Genomic DNA, 21,191 nt, shown 5'->3' with positions numbered 1-21,191 from the left:
CTGATAAGAACTCTTTTTATGTGGTCATCAAAATTTTCATTCCAAGGAAGTTAATTCAATTCAGACTTGCATAATCACTTGTGCTCTTCATTAACCTTCACCAATGGAAAAAAACAAACAAGAAACAATGGACACACACAGACATACACACACACATACACACACACACACACACACACACGCTCATTTTAGTTATTGAAAATCTAAATTGTCCTAGTCATAGCCAAAAAATAAATAAGACACAGCCCTAAATAAAGATTTGTCTAGTCTCTGCCACATACAAGCCATCACACAAGTACTAGATTTCATATGGCATTACTGATATAAAGAAAAAACTTATTATATTAAAGGCAAAATTCCCCTTATAAAAATTAAAAAATAAGGATGACTTGTATACACTGTAGTTACATTATTGGGGGTGAGTCCTTAAAATGAAATCAAAAGATAGGTATAAATGGGTAAAAACAACACTACTTTTAAATTAAATGTTTTAAACTGTTGGAGTTATTACTACGGGAACTCCTCAACAATGTCCAGTTAATTTTACCAAGTTATGTAGCTTCCATCACAATCTAGATTTCTAGTTCTAAAAGACTTCCACCTCCCACTACTAAGGTTTTGCCATTTATAGTAAATCTCTGTTTCCACTCCCAAGCCCAGGCACCATGGAAGAATCCACTTTTGTTTCTCCTCTCACACTCCTGTCTCCAGAGATAAGAAGAGGAGGGAAAAAAAAGTTCAAGCTTAGATCTTGAAAGGAGAAATGTTGCCGCTCAGAGAGTCAGCTGGGCCCCAGTCTTGGGGTGGTAAAAAAATTTACCAGGAAATCACAACAGTTTAGTCATAGCAAAGTTTATTAAAAGAGAGTCCACTGCTGGTCAAACTGACTCAGTGGGGAGAGGTGGGGGAAGAGAGAGAGAGAGAGAGAGAGAGAGAGAGAGAGAGAGAGAGAGAGAGAGAGAGAGATCTGTTTAGCACAGTCTTGGTGAGTCTTTTATTCTGGGTTTCTGACCCCACTAGTAGAAGAATATTGTATACTGGATCACTCACCATGTGAAAATTATCTTCAGGAGTCTTACAAGGGTTCTGGAAAGCCAGGTCCTCTCAGCTGAATTAGCACAGTCCGGTGTAATCTTCAAACTGTAACTATCTCTCTAGTTATAGATAATAGACCTTGGCAGTTACAAGGGCTACTGAAAGGATTTTTACAGCAAGTCTTGTTAAGAGGCTAAATGCATATCCTCCTCAAAATGTAAGCGAGAGGGTAAAATAAGCATTTCCATAAGATTCAGTCAGGCACCGTATATTTGCAATAAGGCATTAGAAATATACCATTTCCTTAAATCATATTTTTCAAAGGGAGTGAAATACACAAATTGCTTCTCCCATGTATAGGATTGTTGCTTTTTTTTCTCCCCAGCTATCATGTACCTATCATCTGAATGTATTTTGAGTCTAGTAAAGATATAAAAAAAAAAGGTCCCGTTTGGGGTTGACAAGATCATCTTCTAAGAACTTATTTCCTACCCTCTAGAATCTGTGTGTGTATTTTAAGAAAGCTTTAACTTCAGGTTTACCTTGCCTACATACAAATTTCCAGGTATTCTTCCATCTGGATGGAGCACCTGGCTTTCCAAAAATTTACTAAGGGTTTGACAATATGCCCTTTGATACTTGAAAAGAAAAAAACTGTTTTGATAAGTGATGCTGAGAAATTTTGAAAAAAAAAAATCAAAGCTACAGGGGACTCAAACATTGAGGAAGTCCACAGAACTCTTTCAACTTGAGATCCTGGTCACAAAGATCCTTCAAGAAGTTATTTACACTGTAAGTAGGGAACATAGCTGCTGTGGCTTACATTTTTTCCCCCTTGCATTAAAACAAATATTCGTAGGGGTTTTTCTTTCTGCTTTTTATGGGTATTTTATAGATCATAGGGTTTGCTTTGTCCTATAGTAGTTACTCAAGGTGGAATTTTCGGTTAACACAAATATTTGCAGAAATAAACAAGTTTTGCTGGTAGCTTTTATGGTTCTCCAAGCAGACCTGAGGTTCGCACTACTCCTAACTAGCAGACTAAGCTTTAGGTTTTGGGCTCTCAAATGTTCCAGAAGAATGTTGTAGAATGCCCCGTCATCCCCGCCCTCCCCTCAACCCTTCTAAGATGGTCTGGTGTAAATGTGTCTGAAAAGTCATTGATGAGATGCATTGCTGACTGCTAGGGACTTCTCGGAGTTTCCTCCAGACCCTCTACAATTATAGAAGGAAAAACGAGGAACTCTTAAACTTTCCATGTAGTTGGAGGTGGAAAAAAAAAGAAATAATAAATCTATGAAATCTGGCGGCGGTCCAGAGAGAGCGGGAATTGTGTGATGAAGCTACTGTCTACAGGAAAAAAAAAATACCCCAGGAAAGCCAGGGAGAGTCTGCAGGAAGGCTAGACGTGCAGATGTTCCTATCTCAGAGGCCTCTGCTTTGCGTGTCGCGGGCACCAAGCACACGGGCAGCCGTGCCAAGAACTGCACCCGGGCGCTCCAACTCTCCCTACTCCGCTCGCTCCGCTAGAGTTCACTGGCAGTGCGAACAGTCGCTCCAGCCCTGGGAAAGGAAAACTCTGCCGCATGTTTCACAATGTTTGACTGCAAACGTTATGCTTTCCAAAGTAACCTCTTTGCACTGCCCTTCGCCACCCCCCTCTGACGCCCCTCTCCAGCCCCCTGCTCGCCTCCGTCCGCCTAGATCCCCACACAGTCGCCGGGTACTTAGCAGAAGTTCGTTAAAAAGATTGCTTTCCCCCAAGTCGCCAGCGAACACAGTCTCGGGAGGCGTTTGACACGGGACAAGTCAGTGGAGGGGCAGAAAAGTTGAGTCCCGCGTCAGTGGCACGACAGACCACGCAGCGCGGGAGCGCAAGGCGCGCCCGCTGCGCCCAGGAGCGCACGGCCTCTAGTCCCAGCTGCAAGGTGGTGGCGACTTCAAGGTTTCCCTCTCCCCAAATATACTCAGTGAGCGGAGGTTTTGGGTTGTGTTTTTTGGTTTTTTTTTTTTTGTACCCCCAGAGGTGACGCAATGTCCTTATTCCTCCCACCCCTGGCTCCATCCGGAGGGGGTAAGGAGGACGTGCCATCCCCCACTGCTCACAACCCAGCCCCTCCCTTTCCTCCCAGCCCGCCGCTTCCCATTCCTCTCAGCTCAGCCCCCAAAAGTTTGACGACCGCAAAGGAAGCCAAAAAAAAAAAAAAAAGTTCTCCACCCCAGCCGGCCGGGCCGGGCGCTCAGCATCTCTTTTGTTCGCGGAGAACCCCCCCCCCCCCAGCCCCCCTGACGTCACCCCACGGCCCGGCCAATCAGCGCGCGGTCGGAGGCCACGGCGGCGGCGGAGGGTGCGGGGAACCGGGCCGGTCCCTCCTCCCGGGCGCCCCTAGCCGTCTAGGGGGCGGGGGACCGTCCCATATAAGCCCGGGCCGCGCGCCCTCGGCCGCCCGCGCCGGCTGCGCCGTGCAGGAGAGGACCGGACCCCCCCGCCCCCCAGGAGCCAGCCGGGGAGCGGGCACCAGCAGCCTCCACCGCTCTCGTCCTCTCCTGTCCCTCTCCTCGTCCCCTTCCCCATCTCCTGTCCCCTCCCTGCCCGGGGAGGCGTCCCACACCTCAGCAGGCGCTGCTGGAAGGGACCGCGGCCGCCGAGCGCTCGGGGGAGGCACCGAACTTGGTGGCCACTTGCCTCCCGCTGAGGGCGTCGCTCCCTCCCCGCGCCGGCTCGAAGATGCTCGGGGGTCCGGGCCCCGGGCAGCTGCTGCTGCTGCTGGCGCTGCTGATGGTTTGCTTGTGCCTGGGCACCGCGGTGCCCCACACCGGAGCCCTGAAGACCAAGAGGCAGACTCAGCAAATGGTTCAGCATCAGTACCCCCTGCCCGTGGGCCAAAACAAGCGTAAGTCCCGACGGGGGTTGGGTGGGCTGCCCCGGGCGCTCCCGGGAACCCGACGGTCAAAGTCACCCAAAGTTAGGGCTGAAGTTTTGCGCGCACGCGTGTGTGCGGGGACCGCGCGCCTTAGGTGGTGGACACAAAAGGTTCGGGGCTGGCGTGCAGGGTCCCAGCTCATATACCTCCGTGGCCAGCTCGGTCCCTCTCTGCGTGAATCCAAACTAGCCATGCCGGAGGGGAAGCCTTTGCCTTCAGTTTTTCCCATTTGGAAAGAGTGTGGCGCTGACGCCAACTCTCTTGCTAAAGAACTGGTTAAATATTTTCAGAGGGGATGTGGGCAGAGGGTAATCGAACAGCGGTGTGGTACCGATCTATCTTGAAAGCGATGTAGCGGGTTCAGTTTGCTTTGGGCTCCTTCGAGATAATTCTCTAAGAATTAAGATTGGAATTCCTCGCTCAGGGTTTCACCGACACGCCCTCTCTTTCCTAAAAGCTAAAGGAAACTGCTTAATGTTGGCCCTTCTTGGCTTCTGACCCCCAAAAGTACTGAAGTTGTGTTTTTTTTTTTTGCATGTTTCACAAATGTAATTCCAGTTATCTGATAATCAAAATGTGCCTTTTTCCTCTTTGATGTAGAACTCTGGCCAGATGGAAATGACATCACTATACATTTAATTTCAAAGAGGGGGGCGTGAAACTAGGTGCAAAGACTGTGGTTAACTTTGTAGATAGCTAGTTTTTCTTCTGTATGTTCGTGGAATATTGCTTCTAATTCTTCAGGGTTCTAGCGGTTAACATATTTTTGTGTTCGGTTTTCTGGGTTTGGAAAAGGGGGGACGTGCCATTGTAATAACTTTTCCCTTATTTGCAGTTGGTTGTTTCGATAATGGGAAGCATTACCAGATAAACCAGCAATGGGAGCGCACTTACCTGGGCAATGCCTTGGTGTGTACCTGTTACGGGGGGAGCCGCGGCTTTAACTGCGAGAGTAAACCCGAAGGTATGTGAATCGGAGCATCCTTAAGAGAAGGAAAAGGGAGGCTTGTTCATTAAACTTAGTGTTCGTAGGAAAACTGCACTCACCATTTTCCTACCAGAATGACCGTTTGTTTTCCCTTTAATATTTCATTACTGGCTCCAGTGAAAGAGGACACTGGTAAGGCGTTTGTCTTGTACATGACTGACCTGGATTTGGTCCCTGGCACCCCCTCTGGTCCTCTCTGCCAAGCCAGGAGTGATCCCTGAGCTCAGAGCCAGGACTAAGCCCTGATCACAGCCGGGTGTGGCCCCCAAACATGAAAATAACAAAAAAACAACAATCAAAGACTATTTCACTATAGCTTATTTGTTTCTCACATACATTTATCTTGACAACTGAACAAGGCATCCAAAACTAGTTATTTTTTTTTTTGTATCACTCTCCAAAAGTTTTTGAGGAGAAATGAACAGTTCTTTTGTGGTTTTTCCCCCCAAAGGGAAAAAAAAGATAACATCTACAACTTTAATTTATTAGAAAGTTATCTCAGATCTGACATTCCGATTACGGGCCAAAATGCTTTGAACACTAAATCATGAAGTGATTTGTCAGCTGAAATTCCATACAAAACCACTAACCACTTCAAAGCTCTCAGGCCTTCCGGACCATTGATAGGTTTCCTGTAAATTACAGCTTGTCCTCCAGAGCGGCACTCAAGAACTAAAATGGAAAGACTAGGATTAACAGGGCTGGAGCGGTAGCACAGCGGGTAGGGCATTTGCCTTGCACGCAGCTGGCCTGGGTTCAATTCTTCCACCCCTCTTGGAGAGCCCGGCAAGTTACCGAGAGTATCTTGCCTGCACGGCAGAGTCTGGCAAGCTACCCATGGTGTATTCAATATGCCAAAAACAGTAACAACAAGTCTCACGATGGAGACATTACTGGTGCCTACTCGAGCAAATCAATGACAGTGACAGTGACAGGATTAACAGGCCAGTCCCTGGTGGGAGGTGGGGGTTCCTTCTGTTTCCTTTTCCTGTGGGACCTGGTTAGTCTTCTGAAGTCAGAGACAAAGTGGGAATCTAGAAAGTTTTAAGATGGTATTCTCTATGATGGAACTCTGCGCCAGGCTGTTTTCACTCGGGGTGCCCCAGAGAGGGACAGGTGAGAACCTTCCCTGCCCCAAGGGTCCCAGCCCCAGAAGCTGACCTCCAATACCCAACTGCTGCCACGCTCCAGGTCACTTTTCTGACTGTGACACATTATAAGACACTTCCTACCCATTTTCCATAATTACCACAACATATTTGATGGAGTTCAGACAGTAGGCAACAAATCATAGAGTAATATTTATACACATATATATGTATATATATACACACACATACCTCTCGGAGAGCCCAGCAAGCTACCGAGAGTATCCCGCCCACACAGGCAGAGCCTGGCAAGCTACCTATGTCATATTCGATATACCAAAAACAGTAACAATAGGTCTCATTCCCCTGACCCTGAAAGAGCCTCCAAATGTTGGGAAAGATGAGTAAAGTGAAGCTGCTAAAATTTCAGGACTGGGAGGAGTAGAGATGTTACTGGTGTCCACTCGAGTAAATCAGCGAACAATGGAATGACAGTGATACAGTGATTCTCTATGACTTTTATTCCCAAAGGTCTGCGGATTCTTTTCCATAGAATTTCATTTATAGAAATGAACAAATTTGTCAATTCAAGGTCGTAAGTTGTGGCCTTCTTACAACGTCATCACAAACCTAGCTCTCTCTACTTTCTAAGCCCCTAATTGTGCCATGCTATTCAAAGAACAGAAAAGTACTTTCCTTTGGATGGCATCCATTGATCAAAAAAAGCTTTTGCATATGTGAGACTTACCATGGACTTTTCTCCTTCCCTCAGCTGAAGAGACTTGCTTTGACAAGTACACCGGAACCACTTACCGGGTGGGTGACACTTACGAGCGCCCTAAAGACAACATGATCTGGGACTGTACCTGCATCGGGGCTGGGCGAGGCAGAATAAGTTGTACCATCGCAAGTAAGAAATGAGGCTCAGATATTACGAATGTAAATGTCTCTGTTGTTGTCACTGTCGTGTTCTCTTACCCATGATGGGATGGTCTTCACTGTGTGTGTGTGTGTGTGTGTGTGTGTGTGTGTGTGTGTGTCTGTGTACATAGTGTATCCAAGTGGATTTCTTGATTTCTACTCTCTGCCTAGAAGAGTTGCTCACTTTGCTTTCATTCCCTAGGTCTCCTTGAGTTCTGTCGATGGTGTTATCTACATTGATTGGGGATATGGTCAGAAAGAGTAGATTCGTGTGGATTGTTCTTTTGCTGGCAAACATATTGCATCACACAGAAATAGTTTTGTTTCTTTATGACCAGTAATCCAGTCCCAGAAGCAGATCTCTCTGTTCCCATGGATAATCTAGAATGACTAGTTCAAGAGTGTTTCCAAGATACTAGACTGATTCATCAATTGTAGTTCATCTAAGGCAATCTTGCTAGGATGATTCACCGGGGACTATAGATTCTAATAGCACAGAAATGATCTTTTAAATTCACACTTTAACTGTAAGCCTTTTGCAGTGTGCTGTTTAGAATATCAAGCACTTGAGACAATGGCCAAGTCAGCATCCCCTAGTCTTACTTAGGGTTTATCCAAGTCTATTGGTAAATGTTTAGGAGTGAAGTATCAGCAGTGTTTATAATTTAGTGGTCAGTTCCATCTTTCTAATGTGCTATAACATTTAACCTCCTATACAAAATACCCGGGTCTCCATACCTTATAGCTATAGCTATACATATATTTGCTCTTCTCCCAATGGCATTTCTATCCTAAGATGAGATGCGAATTCTCCACACTCCTGAGTTGAACTACTTTTCCTGACATGTCCTTTGCTCAGTTAGTACCAGGCTCACCCCGTTCTGTATGGGCTGAAGTCATTCTTGTCAGTCTCCCACTTTTGCTTCAGGACCCAACTTCCTGTGATCTCTCTGGGGAATCATGACATCTGACCTTTTTCTTTGCCATCCAGTTTTCTCAGTGCCTTCAACCAAATATTCAATTGAATGATCCAATGTAATTGGACTTGTGTTTGTTCCCTGTCTCTAATGTATAAAAGCTGTATTACGTCTTCTTGTGGTCTAACGTATGTGCCTACCATGGTGAAATATGAGACTTTTAAAAAAAATAGACCTTGTCTAATATTTTCCTGTTATTTTCAACAGACCGCTGCCACGAAGGGAGTCAGTCCTACAAAATAGGTGACACCTGGAGGAGACCCCATGAGACTGGTGGTTACATGTTAGAATGTGTGTGTCTCGGGAATGGGAAAGGAGAATGGACTTGCAAGCCTATAGGTGGGTGTCACTTTGGGATGAACGGGGACGTGGGGTGTGGGGTCATAATGCGGAGTCCAACCAGAAGTCACCTATGTGACTTATTTCCAATAAAAGAGACCTATTTCCAATAAAAGACAATGTCATGGGGCAGGAGCAATAGTACAGTGGGTAGGATGCTTGCCTTGCACATGGCTAACCAGGGTTTGATTCCTGGCATCACGTGACACCCCCCCCCCCCCGCCAAGCTCACCATGAGTGATCCTAGAGCACAGAGCCAATAGTAAGCCTCAAGCACTGGTGGGGTGGGTGTGGCCCCCAAAAAAACAAAGAACACATAACAAGAGATAATGAAATGGAAATATTATGTCAATGAAGGAAATGTTACCTAATTCACGATCTTAAAACAGGCAGGTCAGAAAGTAATAACCATGCATAGCAATCTTCTCTTAGTTTCCAAAGCATAAGATGAAGTTAAAATACTTAGAAAAAAAGTTACTACTTGTCTGATATCAGATCTCAGATTTCTCCTTTGTCAATATAAAAGAAAACAAAAAGTTACTTTGACCCATTTCTTGTTTAGAATGCGTTAGCTGCTAAGACATAAAATGGTGTGTCCTTTGTCATATGTTGGTTATTTTTTTCATTTAGAATTGTAAAAGTGTTCATTTCTTTTTGTCTGAATCCTCAGCTGAATTCTATAGGTACAAATCTATAAGTTTCTGGCAATTCATTTTACTCCATTTACTTAGAAGCTATAGTCTTAGTTTGTCTTTTTTTTCCAGAAATTCAAGATTTTAAATGGTTTTCTTATCATTTTGTTTAGGCATTCATAGTTTATCATCACTAAAATCAGAATTTTGCATAGTCCCCCACAAATTTGATACATCTATAATTCTCATTCAGAATAATAGTATTAAAAAAAAGCGGCCCCAGTGAAAATATGCAACCCATGTACTTATTAGGAGATCAGAATTGCTGCCTGCCAACGGGGTTTGAGCTTCCTTTTGCTTTAGTTACTTTCTGTGCACTTAGTTACAGGGTGTGCCTCGGTTTTGAACAAAGTGCCACTTAAAAAAAATGTGGCTGGATTTCTGCTTACACAATGTACTCAAAATTATAGGGAGATTGCAACAATTCAAAATAACTCCTTTTCTGTTGTGTTCTTTTGCCTCCAAATTGCCTTACAGCTGAGAAGTGTTTTGATCATGCTGCTGGGACTTCCTATGCCGTGGGGGAGACCTGGGAAAAGCCCTACCAAGGCTGGATGATGGTGGACTGCACTTGTCTGGGAGAAGGCAGCGGGAGAATCACCTGCAGCTCGAGAAGTATGTTGTAGATCTCTGTGTTCCAAATAAGGCTAGGTGGGGTTTCTGTCTAGGACTCTCTGGGTTCCTAGAGGGAAATGTAAACACAGAATGAACCCAGTCTATCATTGTGCTCCGGTAACATTTCAATAGCAAGAAAAATAAAATTCCAGCACCAACTTCTTCTTCGAAAAGGACTAACTTAAAAAAAATAAATAAATCTGGAGCTGGAGTGATAGCACAGCAGGTAGAGCCTTTGCCTTGCATGCGGCCAACCCGGATTTGATTCCCAGCATCCCATATGGTCCCCCGAGCATCGCCAGGAGTCATTCCTGAGTGCATGAGCCAGGAGCAACCCCTGTGCATCGCCGGGTGTGACCAAAAAAAATAAAGAAACTCTCTTCATTAGGGCTATTGCCATTAGCAACTGAGAAAAACACCTGGATGTTTATTTTCATGCCAAATGTACTACAACTCAGAATGAGTAGCAAATGTTTCAATGTCACTGAGCCATTTCCCAAGTTTTAAGAGCAAAGCCGTCATTAAACTAGCATGCATATGTATCTTTGGGCTTGTTGGTACTAGTGACAGAATGGAGCAAAACTGTAAACATCTAGATTTTATGTTTAAAATTAAAATAGATAGATGGGGCTGGAGAGATAGCACAGCGGGTAGGGCGTTTGCCTTGCACGCGCCTGACCCGGGTTCAAATCCCAGCATCCCATATGGTCCCCTGAGCACGGCCAGGGGTAATTCCTGAGTGCAGAGCCAGGAGTAACCCCTGTGCATCGCCGGGTATGACCCAAAAAGCAAAAAAAAAAAAAATTAAAATAGATGCAAGCGGAGTTGATCTAAAAAAAAATTACTTGTCTACTTTGGAGCTTCTCAAAAGGCTTATGAGTGCTGTTAAGAAACAGGTCTTTGCCATCTTTGCTTTTTCTTTTAAGTTTGTCTTGAAATCTTATTTGTTGCCTTAGGGATATAAAGCTCCTTCTTAAATTTCAAATTAGTAACAATTACAGAGTTTGTTGAAGCACAACAGCCATTATCTATTGGTGTCATAAACTAAAATCAAATCTAAGTTATTTAATGAATCACCTAAAGATATACAGTTACAAAGTTGTTTGTGATTGGGTTTTGGTCATACAATGTTCCAACACTTGTCCCTTCACCAGTGTACATTTCCCATGACCAGTGTCCCCCGTTTCCTTCCCTCCACTCCTCTTACCCCCTTTTGGGTATTAAGGTTTGCAATATAGGTAGTGAAAGGTTATCATATTTTTCCCTTTACCTCCTTTCATACTCAGTTCTTGTCCAGAGTGATTTCCAACCATTATTGTTGTTTTGCCATAGTGGCTCCTTCTCTGTCCTTAACTGCCCTCCTTCCCCCACCCCAACTTGTGGCAAGTTTCCAACCATGGACAGGTTCTCCTGGCCCTCATTTCTACTGCCCTTGAGTAATAGTCTCATACAATTTTTTTTTTTTTAATCCTACCAATGAGTGCAGGTAGAGCGTTTGCCTTGCATTACACCAATGAGTGCAATCATTCTATGTCTATCCCTCTCCCTCTGGCTCATTTCTCTTAGCATGAGACTCTCCCTGTTCATCCACTTATAAGCAAATTTCATGACTTCATTTTTCCTGGTGGCTGTGAGTTTGAGTTTTGGCAGCATAGTATTCCATTGTGTAGATGTACCATAGTTTCTTTATTCGGTGGTTTGTTCTCGGGTACTCAGGTTATTTCTAGATTCTGACTACTGTGAAAAATGCTTCAATGAACATAGAAGTGCAGATGCCTTTTTCTGCATTGTAGTTTTTGGGTCCCCCGGGTATATTCCCAAGAGTGCTATTGCTGGGTTGTATGGAAGCTAAGCTCAGTATCTATATTTTTGAAGAGTGCCCATATTGTTTTCAAAAAAGGCTGAACCAGTCAACATTCCCACCAGAACTAATGAGAGTTCCTTTCTCCCCACATCCGTGCCAGCGCTGGTTGTTCTTATTCTTTTTGATGTGTGCCAGTCTCTGTGGCATGAGTGGTATCTCATTGTGTTTTGATTTGCATCTCCCTGATGATTAGTATTGTAGAGCATTTTTTCTTGTGTCTTTTGATCATTTGTATTTCTTCTTTGCAGAAGTTTCTGTTCATTTATTTTCCCCATTTTTTTTTCGGGGTATATCTCAGTATTTTTAACCTATTTAATTTATGCAGTTTAAAAATACGTCATGATGTCAGTGTTCATGCAATTTGAATGCTTTGCTAAAAAAAAATACATGTCTCATGAAAAGTTGTGAGAACTCTGATCAAATCTTTACCAGAAATTTTTAAGCTCATTAGAATTTTTTTTAATTTAAAGTGTTATTATAGTCATCAAACTTCCAAGATTATGGTGGCCATGTATTTTACTCTAAGAAAAATTGGGCCTCTTCATCAAAGTCTTGTCTATTGTTTAAAATTCTTTGAGGGGGTTAGAGCGAGAGGACAGCACAGCAGGTAAGGTGATTGCCCTGCAGGTGCCTGACCCCAACCCAACCCCAGGTACCCCATATGGTCTCCCAAGCCCTCCGAGAGTGGTCCCCAAGCACAGAGCCAGGAGTAATCCCTGAGCACGTGACCCAAAAACCTCCAAAAATAAAAAATAAAATTCGTTTAGTCTTAAATTGAGGAAAATATCTCAAAGAAAAGTTTATTCCGTGAGAATTTTTAAAACAACTTACAAAGTTGGTGTAGGGATACTACCATAAATTGAGCATTAGCCTAGTCTTCATAGAGCATTTAGTCAATAAAGCTGATGGAGAAGATTTAGAGATATTCATCATCTAAAAAATGCAACATTAAGGACTTCAAGGTAAGTACTGAATACAGTTCTATGGAGATTCAAGGAAGATAATTCTTTGAGCTGAAGACCTGGCAAAAAAGCCAGCAATGATACTTTATTCAGACCTCTTTTTGAATGGTAGATAAGTGTAGGTATGTTTGTGTAAATTAATATACATCAAGTATTTTTCTGTCAGTATAGGCTTTTCAAATAATCCTAATCTTGTATTGTCACATGATAACATATAGGAAAAATAGATTATAAGCACAACAGTCTAATTTGCCAGATAGTTGATTGGGCACATAAGTGGTAATTTAGTTTAAAATTATTGTTTTATACTGGCAATCCTATTTTTCCATGGAAACATTAATACTCATGGAAGTGGTGTGTTTCAGGGAGACAAAAATATTTTATTTCATTTATTTATTTTTACATTTTTTAATTGAATCACCATGAATTATAGAGTTATGAAACTATTCATGATTGAGTTTCAGGCTTTCAATGTTCCAACACCAACTTTTTCATTGCTGTCCACTCCAGTGGCAATAGGTTGGTATTACTTTAACGAAAGAAAAATTTTAGACAAAAAAATTGGTAGTTCCTATGCCCTGAATTTTTTTTTTTCAATGTAACAATTGAAAGTTGCAATTTAGGAGAAATCAAGGGAGATTTTTCTGAGCCTACATTCCTCCTTCGTTCCTAGTTTTCTGAAGAAAATCTCCTACAGAAAGGAGATTAGATAGGAGATTAGGGAAAGTCTACCCAAGAATGAGGAGGAAGAACAGAAAGCAAAAAAAAAATGAGTTGGGTCAGAAGCACAGAATCAAAATGATTTAAAAAAAAATGAATGAAAAAAATGATGAAAGTTTAGGTAGAAGAGTGGACCTAGATTCCAAATGGTACAAACAGAACATCCTGAATGTACCACTGAATAGAAACATGGCACCAGCAAGGAGCGGCCCACGTTTTAAATGACTGAATTCCTTTTCTAGGTTTCAATTGAGCATTTGTGAAATCTGGTCTGATTTGCCAACTTCCCCATTTGTTTTCTGCCATAGATCGTTGCAATGACCAGGACAGTAGGACTTCCTATCGAATTGGAGATACTTGGACCAAGAAGGACGAGCGAGGGAACCTGCTGCAGTGTATCTGTACGGGCAACGGCAGAGGGGAGTGGAAATGTGAAAGGCACTCCTCTATGCAGACCATAGCAATAGGTGAGCCCTGACCACAGCCCACTGTGTAAAGCAAAAAGCTTTTCAAAGATGCTCCTGCAAATCCATCTTTCGCTTAATGTGTCACTTAGGGATGATTTACAATATTTCAGCTCATTAACTGAGCTCATTGACAAATGGTTAAGGGTTGACATGGTACTTAATATCAACTTTTAAATTTAAGTGATAATGGATCTGAGGAAGAAAATCGTTTTGATCCAAGAGTTTAAACCGATGTTTTAAAAAGGCTTCAGGTTGTAAAACCCGAAACAATTGGTAAACGTGGGTGTGTCAATGTTTTGCTTAATTTACACATATGTACATGTAAATAATACAGATGCAAATACATGCATTTGCATTTTGAATATCTGAAACATTATTTAATTGGAAAGGCCAGCAAATTGTGATCAGTTTTATATCTCGCTTCCTGTTGGGCAAAGAGGACAAAGTATGTTTGTTTCTTTTTAAAATGAAACATACTTCTTTGGTTCAACATTCAACTCAGTTTTTCTTGGTAGTGGAAACCATTCTTTATGTGTGTTTCCATGTTCTAACACACCAGGTTGCATTCCATAAAATAATGCAACAACCACTTTCTTCATTCACAACTTGAGAAATGGTGGGGTTTCAAGGTGGAAATGAATGATACATTAGGGAAGCTTTAATTTCTTGTATAAGAAGAAAGCTCTTTGCATTGTAGCTAATTTGTTTTATAAGAGTTAGAGAAAGAAATGCAGCAATCAAAGGTGTGTGCTTCTGTTATTTTTAATATGTTTTGATCAAGTTTTCACTACAGTATTGCTTAGCCTCTTAACAGTCAGTCTCATTTAGGGAAAATATTAATTATTTGCTTGGAGTGTTCTCCTTTTGATGAGTCTTCATCTGATTCTGAACACTTATGAAGGTGAACAAAATTAAATTTGCTAATACGTTCAAGCTTTTTTTAAATCATTATTAGATTGCTGCTAACTCCAAACAGATACAATTACAAATCTCAAGCTACTTTTAAAACACCCTTAGTATAAAAAGACATTGAGGTTAAGTGGGATAGTCTGCAACATATTTTATTTTATTGCTATTGATATTACTGATATTAGACTCAAGAGCTTCTGTTGCTCAAAAAACCTTAAAGGCACAGGTTGAAAAAAGAAGTAGATTCTATTTCTACAGACTTTTGTTTTTAGACATTGACTCTCACAGATGAAGTGTCCAAATAAAGATGCCATGTCTCCCCAATATGTATAACCTTAGGACTTGCTGTAAAGTAAGTGTCAGTTCCAGTGTTCAGAAGCACTGAGAGAAATACTCAGTCATCTACCACATCAGTCCTAAGTCTGTGGGCTTGACTTCCAAGATTTCCAAATTCTGAGGCAGGGAATCAGTAGGTTTTATTCTATTTTCTTACTTTAAAAGGAAAGCTGTGCTGAGAGTGGTTGAATCTAAAAGAAAAAAAAAAAAGAAGAGAAAGAAAGATATACTAGAATTCCTAAATAACTCCGTGCAACACTGAAATCTGGAAGGATGGGCAGACTTCTGGAAAATTCAATTTGACTGCCCTGTGGGTAGTTGTTAATGAACTCAAAGTTTGTTAACATAGATAGCCAGAGTTTAGCAGCATGCTTTTCACAATAGCTAAGACCTCCAGCCAACACAAATGCCAAGTTTTAGATAAGTGGCTAAAGAAATTGTTGTATGGTGCATATATATACACAAAGGAATACTACCCAGCAAAAAAAAAAAAAAAAAAAAGGTGAATCCTGACTATTACTGCTGCTACTTGGATATAATCAAAGGGGATCCTGTTATACTAAGTCTGAGGGAAAAGGACAAATGCCAAATGATCTTACTCCTGTGTGGTATATAAAGGTAGAAAAGGAAAGAATGAGCAAGAGTGAATGAAAACAAAATGTTGAACTCTAACAGTAGGACTGAGATTAATCAGGTTTGTGAGGCATCTGGAGGGCAGGTAAAGCTGGGTGGACTAGACATTTCATGAGCATAGAGGTGAAGGAGTTTTGGTCTTTGGGTTTGGATGAAGGTCCTCTTTCAGTTTGAGAACCAGAAAAAAAAGAAGAGAAAGAAAGATATACTAGAATTCCTAAATAACTCCGTGCAACACTGAAATCATTGGCACTCTTCTCAACCTTGTCACCTTAGTGAGATAGAGTAATAGCAATCAGCTGCAGAGCGGCAGGGAGTTTTCTAAACAATATCAGGAGCAGAGATGTCTTGAGTGTATGGAAGTTGCTAAGAGAAGAAGGAGAAACACCATTCTAGATCAAGAGAAAAGCATAAGAATAGCACAGGGTCCTTGAGAGAATGATGAATGATGAGTAAGTTAACAAAACAAGACATGGAGAAAGAGAGGAAATAGAGGTGAGCTGGAAAGAAGATTCAAAGATGGTTTATGAAGTCATGAACTATGGCCTGAATGAGTTACTGTGGAAGGTATCTGCTGTGTTGAGGGAAAGAATCATGTCTATGATTTAGACATGCAATCCAGTAGCTCTAGATGACCTGGAAGATCATGACCTGGAAGTCTTCAGGACTCATGGAATAGTCCGTAGGATAAAAGTAAGAATGTAGAAGCAAAGAAGCACTTCTTTTCCTCTTCTGGGTTGATAACAACATGGATTGCAGAGTGACTTGTATGAAACCTGTGAGATCCCAACTCCAGAAAGTAGTTAGGAGTTTTTCTTGTCTTTTTTTTTTTATCCTGTGTTTGTGACTCTGCTTTCTCTCTCATGCTTTTAGCAAATTCTCAAACAGAAAACGTCCATCAAACTAGGTACCAGCCGATTCCTCCCCCTCAAGCAGTTCCATTCGGGCACTGTGTCTCTGACAGTGGTGTGACTTACTCAATGGGCATGCAGTGGCTGAAGACACAAGGAAACACCCAGATGCTTTGCACTTGCTTGGGCAATGGAGTCAGCTGCCAGGAGACAGGTCTGAACTATCTTTTTTTTAAAAAAAAGTGTTACTAATAACTTTTTATAAATAGGTTTTGGAAGGTTATACATTCATTTACCAAAAGTAAAATTTAAGATCACAAAACAATTACTGATAATACCTGGGGTTAGCATTTGATATGTTTTCTTCCTATCTTTTTAATCTTGTATTTTCTTTCCTAGAGTGGAGGTTAAACTGCTCTACATTATCTTGATGTATCTAAAATGTAGCTTTAAAAGGTTGCTTTCTGACTAGCTAATCATCCTTAATTTATACTTTCAACCTCAAATTTCTGGAGCTCTGTGATGTAAACTTCTAATAACCTAATGCATCTCTTCTGAACTCTGAGAGTGGTTGCAACAATGGCTGTAATAATCGGTACATCTACTTTTCTCCAAGCCTTGTTCTTACTCTTCTGGCTCCAAACAGGATTCTTCCAGAATCTTCAGAGCAGCATCCTTCATTAGCCTGCTTTAATAGAGCTTTATAGTTGGACATTCTGAGGTGCATTGGCCAAAGGATGCCAAGGATGTCAGCAGCACAACTCAGGTGTTGCTCTATCCACAAGAGACATGGCCTTTTGAGGGATGCCTTTAGACTGAGATGAACTAGGTGCTCTTCTAGCTAATCATCTAGCCGGGAGGGTATACCCTGATTCTCACTTAAGCTACACGTAGTCAGCTTCCGGTGGAATATGAATGCAGCTCTTTTTACTGAGACTGTTTGCTTATGCTTACAGCTGCATCCCAAACTTACGGAGGAAATTCAAATGGGGATCCATGTGTCTTGCCATTCACCTACAACGGCCGGACTTTTTACTCCTGCACCACGGAAGGGCGACAAGATGGACATCCCTGGTGCAGCACCACTTCCAATTATGAAGCCGACCAGAAATACTCTTTCTGTACAGACCAAACTGGTGAGTATCCCACACAGGAAAGAGCAGTAAGAAAAACCTTTTTCTCATGCCCTGTTTTAATTTGCCAGTGTTCTGCCTATTGATATTTTTTTAGAGCTAACTCGGCAAGCTACCGAGAGTATCTCGCCCACACAGCAGAGCCTGGCAGGCTACCAGTGGTGTATTTGCTATGTCAAAAACAGTAACAACAAGTCTCACAATAGAGACTTTACTGGTGCCCACTCAAGCAAATCAATGAGCAATGGGATGACAGTGACAGTGACACAAGAATTACTACTTTTGTTTAGTTTGGACCCAGAAGACATAGAATTATCATATTGGCCTCCCACGTTCTCCAGTACCGTTGGAAAATGACACAGAAGAAAGAATCTCCAACTCACTTATTTATGACACACAGGGAATTTTGACTTTTATCAAGACACTCGAATGTTAAAAATCAGTCAGTGGTCCAATAGAACTTAGGAATACTCAGGATACATGCCTGAGTACTTTTGTTTGTCTTCTGGTTAAAACTGTTTTATTCAAATTGAGTTTTTAATTTCTGTTCTTGGATGGAAAATGAGAGTGCAAAGTGAATCTGGTTGCATTTTGAAGATCTAGGACAATAAGGAATCACAGAACTCTATGTTCAAGACATGTTTTATTCCCAGTAAAGTAGGTCCGAAAACTGCTTCCTTCATAGCAGTTTCTCTCTGAACATTGAAAAACTCAGTGATAAGTGTCTTGTTCTTCTTTGTCTTTTGGCAGTTTTGGTTCAGACTCGAGGTGGAAATTCCAATGGTGCCTTGTGCCACTTCCCCTTCTTATACAACAATCACAACTACACTGATTGCACTTCTGAGGGCAGGAGAGACAACATGAAGTGGTGTGGAACCACAATGAACTATGATGCGGACCAGAAGTTTGGATTCTGCCCCATGGCTGGTAAGCCAGAGCCATAGTGGACAACCATGTGTCAAGTCAGACAAAAATAGCATCCAGCTTACTCCTTCAGACTCACTTATTCACACTCAATTTTGAAATAACTGAAAATGTTACTTGATGTACATTTGTGCATGTATTTGTACACATAAGAATCATAGGAGTCAAATATCTACATAATTCCAAGTATCATTGATATAATTTAATGGCAACTAGAAAGACATACTTTTAAAAAAACACATTTTAAAATATACATTTTGCACAGATTTGTCTTTTGTTAAGAACACACACTTATTTCCATGTTACAATGTTTATATCCGTACATGGTTTTAATTTAGCCCCGTATGCTTTATCATAGAAGAAATACCAAAATGATTCAAACTTTGTTTTCTGAGAAGCAAAGGAATCTGAATTGGAGAGACTCTGATTTATATGAATGGAGAGAAAGAAACCAATTACATTTCTTTGCTTTCAAACTTTAAGTATCCCATATTTAATTTTTTGATTGCAAGACCAAGAATTTGTGCACTTTGCATTGTCAAATGTGATTGGAAACAAGAAAAAAACTACTCCACTTTCTTGCATTTCACACCAAGAGAATGTTGAGTTTAGAAAGAAAACAGTCTAGTTTGCACATTCCTCGGAGTTCCCCTTTGATCTAGAATCAACTAGAACTAGACAAAGTCATGGGGCAGCGGTCAAATGTTTTACAGACTCTTTGCGTGGGTTTTTGTCCTTCACCTTTCTTTGCATTATTTCCCCATACCTTACCTTTGGACTGTTTTCCCTCCGGGGCTTGAACTCTTCCTTCCACATAGCGACAACACTGAGATCTTTTAAAGATAAACACATTTACAAGTGGGACTTCTTGGAGCAACCAAACGGAACTGATAGACTCCCCTTTTAGACCTTGCCATTATTTCTCCAGTGGACTTTTCTCATCCTGTTTCCCAACAGCTCACGAGGAAGTCTGTACCACCAGCGAAGGGGTGATGTATCGCATTGGAGACCAGTGGGACAAACAGCATGAGATGGGTCACATGATGCGGTGCTCGTGCATTGGGAATGGTCGTGGGGAATGGACCTGCGTTGCCTACTCCCAGCTTCGAGGTATGTTTACTTATTAATGAAAGCGTTAGAAGTAATGAATTGGTATGAATAGGCAGACTTTTAAAAAAATTTTATTCAGGGTTCGATTCCTGACACTCCAGTATGGTCCCTTTAGCACCCCAGGAGTGATTTCTGAGCAGAGCCAAGAGTAATCCCTTAGCATCAGACGTGGCCTCCAAACCAAACCAACAAACAGAAAACCAAAAAAATTAAAAAATAAAACCAAAGAATGAGACTTTGCTATATTATGATACTCCTACAGATTCAGGTATAAGTTGATAGCATGAACCAATTTTTTGGTTCATTTTTTTCCCCTTTGAACCCAAATGTATAATAAAAAGGCATTGATTTATTTATTAAAACTATTTAAGTTCTTAGGTTTTGTTGATTTAAAATATAAGATTTTTGTAAACTCTGAGCTGAAAAGTAATCTGTGCAGCTGGTTGGGTTTGGCTTGAATTGGTTCTCCATTTGTGGTATCCAATGAGTAACTTCAGGAACAATAATAATAATGATGAATAAGGAGGCAGAGCCGAAAGGGATTCTAGACAGCCTTATAAACCAGCTCTTCATTTGACACATGAAAGAACTTAGACCCAAAAGGGGGAAGAAATTTCCTTAGCATTTCTCAGAAAATCAAGAACATCATTGACCTAAACATTTTTTCAGTTTCCCAAGTCTAAATATCTCTCCACCTCGCCATCCCAAAGACACCATCCCCTTATGATGCTCTAGAAGGAGGTTGAGTTTTCTTTCTCTTGGTCATAAGTGAGCAAGAACTTTTCTGAAAGTTTAGTATGGATTTGTTCAAAACATGGCTCTCACCACCTCTAGTTAAATATACTTTGACCTCTGACATTACCTTGCATTTAGGAGATTATTATTTTTGGTTAAAAGAAATGGTGTGATTGACTCAGATTTGAAACAGTATTTTATTCTGTGTCAGTAGAAAATTATTTCAGCAGAAGGCGTTGACAATGAAGTGGAAGGACCTCTATGCTGTGTAAAACCCTGGCTTTGTCTCCTCCCTGAAACTTAAAATAATCCTTCCCTCCTCTTGTCCGAACAGATCAGTGCATCGTCGACGACATCACCTATAATGTAAATGAAACATTCACTAAGCGTCACGAAGAGGGACACATGCTGAATTGTACCTGCTTTGGTCAGGGTCGGGGCAGGTGGAAGTGTGACCCTATCGGTAAGCAGACTTCATTTTTTATATTTATTTATTTATTTATTTATCGTCATTTGGCTTTTTGGGTCATGCTTGGTGATGCAGAGGGGTTACTCCTGGCTCTGCCATTCAGGAATTACCCCTGATAGTGCTCAGGGGACCATATGGGATGCTGGGAATCAAACCTGGGTCGGCCACCTGCAAGGCAGATGTCCTATCCACTGTGTTATCCTTTCAGCCCAGTGTTTCAAAGATGGAGTACTCTGTGATATTCCATAGGTTGACTTCAGCCTTGGATCAGTGGCTTGTAGAGAGCTTTGGAGAATCTTTTCTCTAATCATGGATCAGGCTGGAACCTTGACATTGGTCATTATTTATTTTTGCTGAATTTGATATTAGACGCAGATTTATTTTAACGGACTAGAATTCACTCTGTGCTTCTGAATCATAAAGGTGGAGCATGTTAGGAAAGAGAACCTTTCTTTGCTGACCGAGCAAAAGCATGGGCAAATGATTGTGCCAGTAAATA

At 41.5% G+C, this 21,191-nt stretch overlaps 1 protein-coding gene across 9 annotated transcripts in view; it reads left to right on the top strand.

The window, feature by feature from the left end:
* Positions 1 to 3,487: 3,487 nt before the first annotated feature.
* FN1 (fibronectin 1) overlaps positions 3,488 to 21,191 on the top strand; it is an 86,243-nt gene continuing 68,539 nt past the window's right edge. For 3 of the 9 annotated variants that reach the window (XM_055120958.1, XM_055120954.1, XM_055120953.1), the window contains exons 1-11: positions 3,651 to 3,929; positions 4,795 to 4,923; positions 6,808 to 6,945; positions 8,141 to 8,272; positions 9,442 to 9,579; positions 13,434 to 13,592; positions 16,344 to 16,535; positions 17,278 to 17,457; positions 18,205 to 18,381; positions 19,336 to 19,488; positions 20,558 to 20,686. In XM_055120958.1, coding sequence (XP_054976933.1) covers positions 3,764 to 3,929; positions 4,795 to 4,923; positions 6,808 to 6,945; positions 8,141 to 8,272; positions 9,442 to 9,579; positions 13,434 to 13,592; positions 16,344 to 16,535; positions 17,278 to 17,457; positions 18,205 to 18,381; positions 19,336 to 19,488; positions 20,558 to 20,686 — 1,693 coding nt within the window. In that variant the 5' untranslated portion in view covers positions 3,651 to 3,763. Of the gene's footprint in view, positions 3,930 to 4,794; positions 4,924 to 6,807; positions 6,946 to 8,140; positions 8,273 to 9,441; positions 9,580 to 13,433; positions 13,593 to 16,343; positions 16,536 to 17,277; positions 17,458 to 18,204; positions 18,382 to 19,335; positions 19,489 to 20,557; positions 20,687 to 21,191 lie in introns of all 9 variants that reach the window. The other 6 variants (XM_055120957.1, XM_055120956.1, XM_004601433.2 and 3 more) reach the window with 5 other exon arrangements.

The sequence above is a fragment of the Sorex araneus genome, chromosome X (assembly GCF_027595985.1).
Source record: "Sorex araneus isolate mSorAra2 chromosome X, mSorAra2.pri, whole genome shotgun sequence".
NCBI lineage: Eukaryota > Metazoa > Chordata > Mammalia > Eulipotyphla > Soricidae > Sorex > Sorex araneus.
This window is presented reverse-complemented; position numbering and strand designations above follow the sequence as displayed.